General features: G+C 36.2%; 1 protein-coding gene across 1 annotated transcript; it reads right to left on the minus strand.

The window, feature by feature from the left end:
* Positions 1 to 3,567: 3,567 nt before the first annotated feature.
* Positions 3,568 to 14,747, minus strand: LOC145769506 (proline-serine-threonine phosphatase-interacting protein 1-like). Its single transcript, XM_082581153.1, has 5 exons — positions 14,465 to 14,747; positions 13,721 to 13,861; positions 12,503 to 12,592; positions 10,600 to 10,792; positions 3,568 to 7,027 (listed from the first exon to the last, which is right to left on the minus strand). The coding sequence occupies exons 1-5, from the start codon at positions 14,650 to 14,652 to the stop codon at positions 6,506 to 6,508; spliced, it is 1,134 nt and encodes a 377-aa protein (XP_082437279.1). The 5' UTR covers positions 14,653 to 14,747; the 3' UTR covers positions 3,568 to 6,505.
* Between the last annotated feature and the right edge of the window lie 509 nt (positions 14,748 to 15,256).

Genomic DNA, 15,256 nt, shown 5'->3' on the forward strand with positions numbered 1-15,256 from the left:
TGGAAAATTTTTCAACTTTTTGTTTTATCAGTTTAACACATATTATTAATTCTATACCCAATATATGGCTTACAATGAAAACTGGAAGGAAAACATCTCGTTTGGAAAAGCATCCGGGCTTTGCAGCTTGTTTTTTTTTTGTTTTTTCATTTATCAGCAAAGCATTCCATGAAAGTTTATAACAAACAAACAAACCACAATTTTCTCCCGGCCAATAAACTCAATTTGCATGTAACATTTAAAAAATATTTTATGAATAATAATAAATAAAAAAAAACATTTATTGTAAATGTATGTTCATTTTTTAAATATTCTTGGTTTTTTTGGATTCTTTCTACACTTAAGAAATCCTCTCTACTGAATAAACGTGAATTAAAGTTTGGTACGAGCAAGCTGATTTTTAATACGGCCTTGGATTCGCACTAACTATCTCGTTTACGCCAGCCTGTATTGCAGTGCAGGGATTTCTGAAATGTGTGTCTCGAAATTGTCGTAATCTTGTAATAAGCTTCATAATTTGAGCTTGTTGTGTAAAATATCATGGTTGCAATTCGTAGTCTCGATAAAAGAATATCAGACCCAAGTAAGGATCAGGGTTTGACTTTGACAACTGGTGAACCACTTGGCTGGCTGATGATAATTTGGCTGAGTGGTCGAATGTGATCGATGGTCGAAATGACGTCAGTTTGATGCCAGTTACAAGCCACCGCTGTTGACAAAATACTCCATGCGGGGCCGTTTAGAAGATAATTTAGCCCCGGCACCAATGGGATCTTCGGGCCCAAAATTAAGACACATCTAAGAAAAACGCATTGTATTCAAAGAATAAGCGGCGGTTTCTTCAAGTTTACGGGCCCTTTGAAAAGTTTAGGGGCTCCTAAAATCATCCAAGCCCGAGTTCAAAACTACCCCCTAGACCCCCATGTTAACGCTACTGATTCCATAGAAACAAGCTCGAAGGTGAATTGAAAGACTGGCCTCTTTGCCTTCTCCAACCTAACACTTTCAACCGGAACGCACAAAGCTTTTCACTGTTCAGGTACCATGTGGCCCCTCCGGTACAGTAATCATAACTTCATAGTGATTGGTACAGATTGACAAACTGTCACGTTTACGGCCTTTCAAAAAAAGAAAAACAGTGAGGCATAATACGTTTACAGCTGCATTCACATATTTTTTAAATCCTTTCGAAAATTTGTGTTATTCATCACAAGATCTTCTTTCGACGGCTCAATGAAAATGTGAAAGTGCGACAAAACTCGCAAGACCAAACCAAAGTGCATGACAATTCAACAATCGTGGGCTACATACAAAGCATTGGTTGCACTGTCTTGAACTCTACATCTGATTATAAAGATCTCACTTTTATAGATAGTGTTCACAAATCACAATAACTAACACTTTCCACTGAGCGAAAAGCTCATATTCCTCAGTGTACAATGTGTGATGTGCATGGTGCGATTGGTTGTGTAGCACCCGAGCACTCTCTCTGACGTCACGCTCGCTGGAATCCACTTGATTTGTACAAATACAGTGGACTTTTAGCGCAATCCTGCGTCTCGCTTAGAAATTTAGGGAATTGTAAGCAATGAATTTTTGGAAGAATGCCTAATCGCATTCTGACTTGTGCTTCATGGAGACGTAGGTTTTTCTTTATGTTACATTGCATGGCTGTGTACAGCGACTAGGATCCTTCCGCAACTATAACCATGATTCCTGACTCACTTTAGTTACTTAGTCTGACTTAGCGGTAATCAGTTTTACTCAGTAGTACTCAGAAAAATTCTTAATTTCTGAAGTCAAGCTAACCATGTAGGATGACAGCACATAGTACAGAGTTCTGGTGGTGGGATCGTTAGTTGTTCTGGTGTTTTCATTCCGTGTTCTTGTTGGATTCTGTCGTTCAGCGCTACTCAGTTAAAATTTAAACAAATCAATAGTGAAGACCTCGTGTCCCGGTCACTCCTCGCCATTCAATCATGCCTATAGGATTGTCGTCGTCCTACTGACGGCTGTGTATGGATGGGCATGCCAATCAGCAGCGTCCGCCACAGTTGCAAATACAATATCTTCAATCAAAGTATGTCAAAAGTAAACCTTTGACTTTATATGCACTTTGAATGGCTGGTGAGGTTGTATTCATATTCTATTTTTATGACAAAGGTTGGTTGAAAAACACAGAGAAAACGAAAGAACCGTTTGGGAAAATCATTGACCTCTTAAAACACTAAGGAAAGTGTACGTCTATACGACGAAACGGAAAGGGTTTATTCACAATACGAAATATGTTGGTGCAAAATTATTGTAGCAATTCAAACTACATAATCAAGTTATTAAACCATAATTAAACTTTAAAATAAATTATTTTTCTCAAGAAGTTAGCTTGCGTGCTGTAGCCTACATTCTACAAAAAGGTATACTTTTTGTATTGTTTTCCAAATAGTTCTATAACGTTTTGCCTATAGTTTTAGTGTTATTTATAGATAACTACTGTAATTTTAAAACACAATAATCCAGTACAGTATATGAAACAGTAGGATGTTAACTGATCTGATAGTGATAACCCCACACAATGCTGATCGGTCACTAGGCCTATCGTCACTACAGCAGGCAAAAGTTTGAAAATCTTCGTTAATCTTTCCGCAAAGTGGCAGTAAAGCACCGTGGTGAAACTAAAAGGATGGAAGTTATCTCAGTGACATCAAGAAGTCGACTACTGAACAAACCTTTGAAAATGCGTTTTTGTCAGCTTCTTCATATGCAAAGACACGAATTTACATCACTGACCTTTGTGTGTTGTGTCAAGTGTGCACAAAGAATGAACTGAAGACGAGGTTTCATTGTACGCCACAAAGCTTGTTGGTTATATTAACATGACACAAAAAATGTATGCATATATTACAACTCAGCCGTCGCGATTGGTCCGTTTTGCATTGATTCTGCAGGCGTGGAATCAATGCGCAAAAAATCACGTTTTCTAGCTGGTAATTATCATTATAATGCAACCATTTAACACTATCCAAGTCCTGCAATTTAAAAACCTATTCTGTCAAATTTTTTGATTGCGTATAAATTTTCAGAAGAAGTCAAAACAATTATGAATCTTTTAACATTGTAGCTTTTTAGTGCCTTAACGCAGTCATCTTGCTATCAAAATATTGCTATTTAATTTAAATATTGGATCTGCATAAAAAGAAATGTAGGCTGTTCATTTGTTTGAGAAAGTTTTTAATAAACTTGCAGAGGAAATGCTCATTAATTGTTTGCATCTGCCAAGCGTAATTTTCGATAACAGATTAAGTTTCGCTTTTAGCAGGATCGTCGTTACTTATTTCACAACTGCAAATACAAACCATCCGTTTGAGCCTAGTGCTGCTAGTTTGCTGTGGTAATAGCCGGTTTATCACGAGCTTTTGCTACAGATGGTTTCTATGTACAATTATTAAATAAGTTAATTTTCATTGCTTCTCGTATTGTGACTTCCAAAATCGCAAGCATAAATAACAACCAAAGATAATATACAGCATGTTACATCCAACCCAAACAGTTATCCAGGTAAAAAAAAGACGACATACTGCTCTGTTTATTGCATGAAACAAAAAACTGCACAGATCGGGTAATGAATACCAACATATAGAGATTACACTGTAGGTATGTAAAAAAAATCACTGTAATAAACAAAAAAACACAAATTTATCTTTGAAGCATAACAGATTTTATAAAAGTTTGCATAATATACAAAAAAGTCACCACAGACATTAAATAATTTCTAACACGTTCTGGATAGTAAAGTAGGCTTAGTTTTCATAAACTACCATAGTTGTTTTCCACAAATTAATTTATTACCTATTGCAGGGGTGTGCAACGTGCGGCCCGCGGGCCAAATGTGGCCCGCGAAGAAAAATTATGTGGCCCGCGAAGATGTGCCAATTTTGAATTGTGTGCGGCCCGCGAAACATGTTTATACGGTAATTTAGTTTAGTCTGGTACGTTTGAACAATTCATTGTGGAGTGGAATATTGTAGATTTCGCACCTTCTGTTAACCATTTTAGAAGTCTCCCACCGGCCACCGCCAATCCATTGTATTTAATTTTCTATTCTGATGTCTCTGGATTTATTAATATTCAATTGAACACTGAGAATATGTCCTTATAATGTTTGTAATGTATTGTATTGAGTTTAAAGTTAACCGTTGTTATTGCGTTCATAAACGTAGTTGCACTGATGAGAATTTAATATTCGAAAACGCGTTCTGCAACACTGTTTTTACACTCTGTAATGCCAGATGCAGATTTATCTGTAGCTTTCCATCACGCATTGAAGCGGTGATCTGATCATGAAATTTTCTACGGTTCGAGAAAAAGTTTTCTCTGCCTATAAAACGTTGAATGGTAGTTTAATCAATTATTTTTAAAAATGTATGGTCACATAAAAGGCATTATGAACAAAGTACGACTTTGGAAAGCTCACATACAGACAGGACATCTTTTCCACTTTCCAACTTTGAGAGACTATGGAATGCATCCGGAGAAGAAAACTAAATTTGAAAAATTGTTGTATGAATTTTTGGCTCGTTTCAAGGACTTCAAATCTCATGAACATTTGTTTGGTATATTCTCTTCGCCATTCAACACGGACATTGACAAAGCACCAGCTGATATCCAACTTGAACTGATTGATCTTCAAGAGAAAAAGGATTTGAAAGCAAAGTATTTAAAAAAGAATCTTGGCGATTTTTACCGAAAACATTTCAACCAAGATGACTTTCCACATTTCAAAAATCCATGGCTTCAAAAATGGCACTTTTTGGCTCAACGTATTTGTGTGAACATTTTTTTCTAAAACAGGCGTCATGAAATCTCCCTATTGATCGGTTCTGACAGACCAACACTTGGAAAATGGACTTCGAATTGCGATCACTTCCATTAAAGTAAATTTGGAAAAGCCGTCAGGAAAAGAAGCCAGCTGCAAACTTCTCACTGAGCACGTTTAAAGACAGTGTGACAATAAATTTGAATAGCAGTTTTCTTCAGAAATTTATGCGTCCTAACTTATCATTTCTGGAAGGAGATAACCCCCAATATAAGAATAACATGAATAGCAAGAAAAACTACTCTTTTGTGCCTGCAACTACTAGAAATCATATGTTAAATAAACGTGCGGCCCGCGGTTTCACCCAATTATTTATATCTGGCCCTCCTGTAACAAAGGTTGCACACCCCTGATATTGTAATAACAACAATACTAGCCTATACATTCAAAATGACTTTAAACTCTCAGCAATGCACAGTATTAAAAACACACGTTTTCATGCAAAAACAAGCAGGCTTTACTTATTCTAATCCTTTCATAACGCCAGTCGTGTTATGGACTAAACGTCGGAATAAAAACTAATTATCACTCGTAACATCTTGTGGTAGCTTAGTCCTAGTTAACAGTTACGAGAAAAAGACAAAGAAATTTCAAAAACCTAGAACCCTATGGTTTCAGTGTTTGAGATGCAACAACAGATATTTTAACCATGTAGCCTACTTTTGATAATGTGATAAAGTCAATGCAGTTTCCGTTTCATTAAATTTTTGTTGCAACTTAGTGCAAGACATGTTGACCAACACAGTTTTTATTTAAAAGTATTGTCTCAGTTCTCCCATTTGTATAAGCAAAAAGTTAAAAAATTTGAAAAATTGATTTAATTGGAACACGGTAAAGTAACAGCATAAGTGAAATACATAGGGTAGAGCTTTTAAAGAACAAATAACACGTGCAATTGTTAAACACTTGTGGAGAAAAAGGTTGTCTTTTCATAATTACTGTTGATACATATGAAAAGCTTACTTAAAGAAATAGTTCTTAAACTGGGGGGCGCACCCCCCTTGGAGGGGTGATGATTCTTTAAGGAAGCGCGATAATGGAAGGTTCTTGCATTAGTATGCTATTGTATTATACAAGTCGTGAGCAAAAACGTTGGTAACAATTTACCTTGTGTCACGATTATTGACCAGTAATATGATATAGTTTTTACTTTAGTTTCCAGCGTTTATTCTTGCGGTTGTTGTTTAATTCATTGTTCGGTCACATTCGCTGTTTGTGACGTTATTTTGTACGAAAGTGAGTTTTCTGCACTTGCAAGTGTGAAAACACAAGCTCGGAACCTGACATGCGGATACGATATGCAGTGCGGTTGTGCGGATGCGTATAGCGTCTTCAATTAAGCCACGAATTAAACTGCTGGCTTTGAATAAGCAGCTGCATCCTTCTAATTAATGCGAGGAAGGGTAGATCGGGATGCATTTTACTTTTTGAATTATGTATGATGAAAAATAACAAACTGTGTTCTAAAATCCAAAACATGGGAATTTGCGTAGTTTGACTTTGATTTATAACTCAAACGAGAAAATGGGGCACAAAGTTTTACAAGTGACGTCAAAAGGGGCGCAGCTAAAAAAAATTTAAGAACCCCTGACGTAAAGGAACTGTATTACTTCAAGATAGCCATAAAAGATGCTAAGTTAGTTCAACATAATTGAGTGGTAGCAAACCTGTTGCTTTGGAACGCATGTTCATACCATTTAGCCATCCCGATTCAGGAGAAGAAATTGATTTAATAATGTCCCCAGCGTGTAATTCGATTTCGTCTCCATTTGTAGGGGTATATGCATAAATGGCGGTGTACGTTTGCGAAGGGTCGTCACCCATTTCGTAAATAGCCTGTGAACCGTTAGCTGCTTGCGGCTTCGTATCGGTGTGTGCCGAAAGTCCGGCTTGAGAATTCATGGATTCGCAAGGTGTGTATTCAACAGGAAGCAATGGTTGGGTGGAAGTAGATTTTTGTGCAATGAATTCTTTTATATCATCGTTTTCGTCACATTTCTCTGTGACCAGTCTTATCTTCTCTCTGCTGTCGTCTAAACGGCAGCACAAGTCAGACACGAGATTTGTGAAAACCCAAACAGAATTTCTCATGAATTTTATTCTTTCTTTTTCCATTCTTTCGAAATCTCCACAAGAAGTTTCGTGATCTTGCATCTACAATGATGAAAATGAATGTAAATTTCAGGTTGTAAAATGTAAAAAGAGAAAAATGTTTCATATTTTACAATCCTCTTCCACACGCGGATAGGGATACGTATCATAGCTTGGTGATTTTTTTTGTAAAAGACTTCAGCATACAAAAGTAAATTGAAGCGTTTAGAACGAAAAGTGACTAAGTCACAAAATACTACTAAGGAGATATTGACATGTACAGTATTCAATTGCATTGTAAAATCAAGATTTAAAAGATTTTTTTGTTTTTACCGTATGTCAGTGTCTACAACCCCAACCTAGTTCTGATTGCACTATTAATTGATTTTTTAGATGAACTTGTCAAAAAATATTGATAATATTCTTTTTTGGACTTATGCACTTTTCTTCAAAATTGCTGGACTTAGGCACTTTTAGACACAAATGATGGACTTAAGCACTTTTAAGTGTTTTATAGGCCTAACAGAATTTGCCATCTCTTACTCCAGATACTACTGTAAAGTAAGCTATTTAAATATATTTCTTCAAACCTCGTACTAATATTACATTGGAATAATCTGCAAAGAATTATTTTGGGTTAGAAATATCTTGAAAAAATTAGGCTGGTAGCACATAATAACTGTTACTGGTAATTAATGGGGTGAAAAACAGGTAAAGTACAGAGACTTCCCCACCTTCATTGGCAACGTACAGTAGAATAATAATTGGGTTAGGCCTACTAGACTACATAATAGTAATTGGGTACACTCTCAAAACCTTCTTCCCTTCATTAGTAGTGTAGTATAGAAGTAAAGAAGACTGGTAGATAGGCTAGGACCTTTACAGAATAAGTTATAAAAATAATAGTCCAATCTAATAGGCTACTTAATCTTAGGTTAAGTGTACTTCATTTCGTTATCTGCTGGCACCAACACTCCATCGAATAGCCTAATCATGTCCCATGAATGTTGAAGTCTGCACTGCTAAACGTCTTGCAAACTGGACCTGTGGACTGCTGAATTTGATTCGAAAGCAGCAGGCCTATAAATACTATCGGTATTTGATCACTTATTTGCAAAATATCTACAATTAAAAGCTGATAAAAACACTACCTTTCTTAACACTACCAATGATCCTAATTCTTCACCTACCCTACCTAAACCAGAGGCAGTGTCCCAGTCTAAATAACCAGTAACCAGCTAATGACTTTATATCCTCTAAAATGGAAACCGATCAAAAAGTAAAATAAAAATCATGTCACGTGGTTAAATGACTCGACGCTATTGGTCAGAACGGACTTAGCTACTTTTAGAAGAAAAAATCACCTTTCCGCTCAAAACCTGTATTCGAAAATGATGGCTTAGCAACCTTTATACCAAAATATTTTTGTGTCTGGTGACAAAGGACAATGAAAGCAATACGTTTTTGTAATTAACTCAATTCGAGTGAAAATGTGACTTAGTCACTTTTCGTTCTAAACGCTTCAATTGAAAAATAATTTTTTTCTCATCCTGTGAATGATTGTAAGGATACTTCTTCTCAGTCTGAGAAAGTCTCTGGAAGCTGAATTCAAAAGTTTTGCAAACTTGTGGAGGCTTTAACAATTAAAATATGCTTATTCACCTGGTTACAGGGTACGATTTTGACCTTTTGCTCCTGCAAAGTGTTGTTGTATGTAAATCACTTCATCTACTTATTCTACTAGGTACATCTCTATAAAGACCTGCCTCTGAAGTGCGTTGCTCAAACGCATATCCTGAGGGTTGAGCCTTCAATATGACATCACCACAGCACAGGTAATTGAAGATTTTCTGTGATGAATGAGAAGTAGGCTACTATGGACAAGATTGTTACAGTTCACAAATGTTCTTTCAAAATACCGTAAGACTACCAAAACTTCCTTTTCGAAGCGTTGCTTAATGTTGTCGAGCAATCTTTTCATAAACTACAACCATTTATTCCCAGAGTTGAAATAGGCTACATTGGTATTGTGTTGGCTGTAATGCTTTGAATTCTTGTGTTAGGCAGGTGTATAGTAGAAATTTTATAGATACCAAAGTTTTGCTGGGCTTAAGATTAGAAGCCAATCAAACTTTGGTTTCACCTCATAAAATCACCAACATTTTTACTCATATCAGTGTTGCCAGTTTTTTTTTGGATTTCCAGCAAAAAAATTGGCAGAGCAGAGTTTCGACACACTTTGGCACCACAACACCACTACTGGTGTTAGGCATTCAATTTTAAAGACAACACCAAAGTAAAAAGTTTATAGCCTAATATTAACCAATAACTAAAAGTTTTGTGTTTTTCGTTTCTTTCTATTTGCTCTCATGCCGTTATTCAGAGAACACAGGCTGCTTTTAAATCAATACAAAGTTTATGATCTAACAGTTTGTTTGGTGCTGAAGAATGAAGGTATCAAGTAAGGTAAACTGAAAACAATAAAACCAATCTTCATGCTTTGCTCAAAGCGTGTTTGAAGTATATTGCCAAAACACAGCAGTTTGTGCTATCAAAAGGCTTTGAACTGACAACCTTTCGAGTGCCTGTCTCTAACGGCTATATAATGCAGCCACTTGAGCACAAATTGTATTACGAAAATCTCTACTTATTGTTATAAAATTATAAAAAAAATATTGATATGATATTGCAGTTTTTGGTTTGAGGTGGTATCGTATAAAATCAGCCATTTTCACACCACAAATCTAAAACGATAAAATTCTGAAGAACTTGTGTGCGTGTTATTCTCTCTACAGAACATAAGCCACTTTAGTCAGTGGTCTTTTGCCTGGGTCTCTTGCACAAAGACATGAAGTCGAAGTATGCCTCTACTTTTTGTTACAACGCAAATGTGGAATGAAACCACAAAGGAAATTAGTAACCACAAAATCTAAATTAAAGCCAACCACTACGTCACTAGTAATACGTCGCCAAACCCGGAAGTCATTGCTTAAGCCTGAAGTCAGCCACAGTTGAAACTGTACGCACAGTGTTTGTTGATATCCATCTTTTGTAAGTTCTCTTCATGCCTTGTTTGCATGTAGGCTACATTTGTTAAACCACGGATGCATTCATTGTTAGCAACGTGAATTTGCAGTAGGCTACTGCACTTAAAGCACCTTTTTAGGGCTGCGACTTGTGTAACCGAGAAATGGTTTATTTTTAAGTTTGAGATTTAACGATTACAACCAAATGGCGCAAAATAACTACATGTTTTGTGTTGTTTGAGAAACGCATTTCAAATCAAGTTTGGAGAAATTGTGGCACTCAATATGTGCTTCTGATCTGTTTCTGCTAATAAAATCTATAAAGTGTTGTTCGTTTTATGCTAGGAAGTACTTTTTAAAATAATTAGTACTGTTTAGGGTAAGTTCATCTTAACTGAATCAAAGATTTTTAAGTGGGGTAAAATGTAGGCTCTGAAGTAAATATCCTTATCAAGGACATAAATTCACTAAATCAGGAAAGATAGGATGCACCTATAGCTGGTGTGGCAAATTGCGATTAGGTGAAGGTAAAAAAGAATAGCAAAAATAAACTGTGAAAAACAATCGATCTACATTACATAGACACAGTTTTATCGATAAAATCATTACCCATTGCCGCCGAGCCGCTTCAACTGAAACCACTGAGGTTTTATAATCTTCATCCGCTTTTATAGCGCTGCCGCGAGTTTGAAGTGCTTGCTTGCGAGCTTTTTCTGCTTCCTTTTGTTTTGGACCGAACTTGATTTTGTTCGCATCTGATTCGGCTTTTTCTGCCGCTTTAAATTTGCTTTCATACGTACTCCTGCACAAAAACGTTAAACATAATGTTAAACATAAACATAAACAAATGACTGCATGACGGTGGCTAGCAAACATATTTTCTTCCATCAATTATATTTTTGTCAACTGAAGCGGTCTATCATAAAAGCATGTGACTTTGATGTAGTAGAGCGTAGATGGTAGAGCATTTGAAGGTATGTGTCGACTTAATGTACGGTATATGAAATTTGACTGTGGTAAGTTCTATCGACCAATGATTATTGGAAACGCAAGTAACTTTCCTGTGATAAAAATTCCGATAAGTTTATGAACTTTATAAAGCTTTGTTAAACATGATAGTGGGTTCATTAACAAAGACAAAAAAGCTGTATCATCGTTTTCTTGCAAGCTTAGACACCTAAACAACGGAATAATGGACGATTCAATACTTTGAATAGAACAATGACTTTTAAGCGTTGATATAACCTAATGCAGTGCTCTTCAACCTTTTTGTCCGTGGTACACCTTTTTTCAATTTTTAATAACTTTGTATACCTCGCAAATAGCAATGTTTAATTGTGCACAGGAAATAAAGTGATTATAGTGATTATTTGTTAAAGTGATTATAGTAGTCTTGAACTGGGCACAAGAAACTACGCATGCAAAAGTGCAAAAAATGTCAAAATTTAAGTTGATTTAATGACTAGCTTGTTGTTGCATTGTTTCGGCAAGTTGGACATAACGTGGTGTTAGCTCTTTCTCTATTCCTCCCCGCATTAAAGAATCAATGTCAAGTATCGAGTTTCGTTTGTTTGACTTGATCTCAACAAGACGGGAAAATCCTTCTTCACACAAATGAGTGATAGGCCTAGGCACCTGCACCAAGACATCAATGGCTTTTTGCGCGAGATTTTTGTATTCGAGAAATTCAAGAAGAGAAACCCAACATTCTGTGTAATCCACTTTTCGGAATGAGTATGTTTGATTTAAATCAGCCCGTAGTTCCAATAATTCCTCATCCTCAGTTGGTTCATCATTAAATGGTTGGATAATCCACGAGTTTGCTTCCAGACATTGTTCGTTATCTTCAGGAAAATACGTAGTCAAATTGTCAGCAAGTAATTTCAGGTGACCAACAATAAAGGCAGACAAGTTATCTTCAGTAGAAACATCCTCAAACTCCCAGAGACTCTTTCATGTATTGACTTAATACAGGAAAGTCATTGAAATTCCTCGACAAAGTACTCTTTTTCCGGAGTGCAATTTTCATCTTCAGCGCATGGATCTTGCTAGTTGACCGAAATATATCACCCCCTCTCCCTTGAAGACTGATGTTCACTTGTTTCAAACGATCAAAAATCGAGGCCAAGTATTCCAATTTTGCAATCCAGAATATGTCACAAAACTTGGAAGCCCTTGGGTCTCCGTGTTCAGTGTAAAATGCCCCCAATTGTTCGCAAAGTTCAAACACACGGGAAAGAACTTTCCCTTGCGATAGCCACCGTACCTCTGTTGTAACTTCCACTATCACAAATCTAAGCTGTATACCCTTCGTATACCCTTCTCCAGCTGTATACCCTAGTTTTGATCTGGTATACACTTGGGTATACACTACAGTATACCCGGTTGAAGAGCACTGACCTAATGCACTACTTATGGTGAGCATAGGCCAACTAAGTAAAAATTACAATGATACTGAAATTGGCAAGTCAGAAAGCACAAGGTGGTAGTGTGTTTACTCATGTTTACTCACTTGCAGTGTTGCATCCGTCGATACAAATCTGCTTTCGTTTTGTGAGATTTGTGAACTATTTCTTCATTCTTTTTACGTTCTTCTCTTTGTCTGCAAATACAAGGCTTTTTGGATTTTTCATCACAGTATTTCTTTTCAGTATAGACATTTGGATGCACATTGTTTTGATAATACATTTATTGCACTATAGTCCAAGCCTACTGTAGCCTACTATGTCATGCTTTGTTGCATGAACTAAAAACGTTTTAAACTGAGGACGTAGTTATTACAATAAAATGTGTTTTTATGTAGCGATATATCAATCGTAGATGTACGTTGCTCTTAGCTCTTTATAAGACAAACAGTGTTATCAGCAAAAGGATTAATATCATGCGTAATAACAGGAGCACTAATCCGCAAAAAAGGCAACCCAGTTTTAAGAAATAAAAAAACTAGAATAACATGACTGACAATTTCTCTTCTCTGAGCAGCAATTTCTGACATTCATTTCCATTTCCAGATCGATCTTTTCAATCAAATTGTATTTTTGTACAAAAGCATTGTTTTTTTTTATAGATAGCTTATAGCTAATCAATGATTGTTTAACCAAATTGGAATCCAGCCTTTCTTTGCTTTCAGGATAAGACACATCATATAAAACGCTTCCCCAGTGGAAAAAGTGTTTTTTTTTACGTTGATTCCATGTCTTCAGATGTCCAATCAATGTAACAGATCAATTTGATTGGCTGGATATAGCCTGTTTTATAATGTCGTTAAAATAATCCACAGAATAGCCACAGTTGCTTACAGAACAAAGATTCTTTGTTTGATTTATCTTACGCCGTTTGTGAATGTTTCCAGATCGAAAGATTTGAAAATAGCAACATCTGTCAAGTGTCAGTTAGACATAACATCATTTGGGCACCTAAGAGATGATTTGTTGAAGTACAGTAGTTTCATTGTAAATACTGTACTTTTGAGCAGAGGTGCAAATTGGAGGTGTAAAGATTTAACTTACAATATACCGTACTGTCAGTACATAATACACTTTACCAATAAGTAGTATTGTAACTGCCTTAGCAACCTGTGCAGGGTATATGCGTGTATGTTACATGCTGTGTTTTCATTCACTCGGTGTCATCAAAACTCTCTATGTTATTTCCACATGAAATCATAAAATTCATTATTAGTATAAACATTGTTAAAATATAAGCGAAGTTGATGAAATTTAAAGTTTACTTCTCTTTAAATTTTTCAAGCTTCGAGCTTTCTTCTTGTATCTTTGTTGCAATGGACAAGTGAAGTGTTGCTTCTGCTTCGGCCTCTGATCGAAGTTCTTCTAATGCTCTTCGCAACAATCCAAATTCGTTTATCGTTGACCTTTGAATACGACACAGTGAAATTGCTATTTAAGCGCAATTTTATTTTCGCATTTTTGTTGTTGTTATGATATGAGCAAGCTAGCCTTGAACCCATTTTATACACTAGAAAAGAACGGTTTCGTGTAAAAAAAAAGCACAAAAAAAGAGGACTTTTCTAGTTGATAAATAAAAAACAATAATCACTGAACTGTGCACAAAAACTATCTAGCTAGACTATTTGGTCTCTCATTATGTCTATCACATTACACTCATTGCATTATTCACCAACCCACTGGATTCGATAACCTAGTCATACTTCTGCATTGTAAATAATGCTTGATGGTGACACACCATTTGAGAATCTTACCCAATAGGCTACACCTTTAAACAGCATCATTGCTAGTGTTTGTTCAGCGAACTACCAACCCATTAGGCTGACCTTCAATAGTTTCACAATGATATATGTTTTGTAAAGATTTAAGTTGGTGCTTTTTTCAATATCTAATGCATTTTGCAATTGTAGATAAACGGAACACAAACAAAGAAAATCTTAGAAAATGAAGGGTTGTACCAGCAAACATCTATCAAATTGACTCATGATACCAGATAAAAAAAATCTTACTTTGATATTTTTAACAGTGCCTTTGCATAGTCATCTTCAGCTTTTGCACGTTGTTTCAAATAGTCTTCCAACCATTTGCACGACCGTTGTCCGGTTTTTATATGAGTAACTAGGGTTTCAAATCCATTTTGAGTTAAAAAATCTTTTTCCCAAAACGACGATTTAAATGACCCAGTATCAAATGTCATAGTTGCCACTATATGCCTTTACAACTTAGCTAACAAGTTACTGCATGCGGTACAATGTGCTACCCTGTTTTTTTATTACACAATACTTAGCAATGAAACAATTCTCTCTGAAAAATGTAATTGTTACTTAGTGATTCCCAACTTACGTGGATTCGCAATCCAATAGCGCTATAGGCCAATCTACATTAACTCAAGACGACACACATATGATATTATAGTAACCTAATAGATTTAAGCTTGAGCTGTGGGTAGAGCCGTTGAGAAGATAACTTGGGCCCGGTAGCAATGAAATCCCGAGCCACAAATCACGATACTGCTAAGTGCACTATACCTAAATAACACGCGGTCGCGGTAGTTTTTTTAAGATTCCGGTTCTCTTAGAAAGGTTGTGAGCCCCTACAATCATGTCGGTCCGAGTCCAAAAATTCCCCCTGAACCTCCCTGTCAACGCTACTAGGTATGGGAAGCTTGATATCAACTGAAGTTGGTATCATGGCTTTGAACTTCATGTCCGCAAAATTTGGATCGGAAACATTTTCCAACGTTATCAACACTAGATGCTATAGCCTCATTATCAAAACGTTTTCTCATCTCAGGAACTTAG

The sequence above is a fragment of the Aplidium turbinatum genome, chromosome 4 (genome assembly GCF_918807975.1).
Source record: "Aplidium turbinatum chromosome 4, kaAplTurb1.1, whole genome shotgun sequence".
Lineage (NCBI taxonomy): Eukaryota > Metazoa > Chordata > Ascidiacea > Aplousobranchia > Polyclinidae > Aplidium > Aplidium turbinatum.

Coding starts and splice junctions, on each gene's coding strand:
- LOC145769506 (XM_082581153.1), bottom strand. CDS start 14,652: ATGACATTTGATACTGGGTCATTTAAATCGTCGTTTTGGGAAAAAGAT. Junction 13,862..14,464: donor GCACTGTTAAAAATATCAAA/GTAAGATTTTTT, acceptor TCGTATTCAAAG/GTCAACGATAAACGAATTTG. Junction 10,793..12,502: donor CGACGGATGCAACACTGCAA/GTGAGTAAACAT, acceptor GTTTTTGTGCAG/GAGTACGTATGAAAGCAAAT.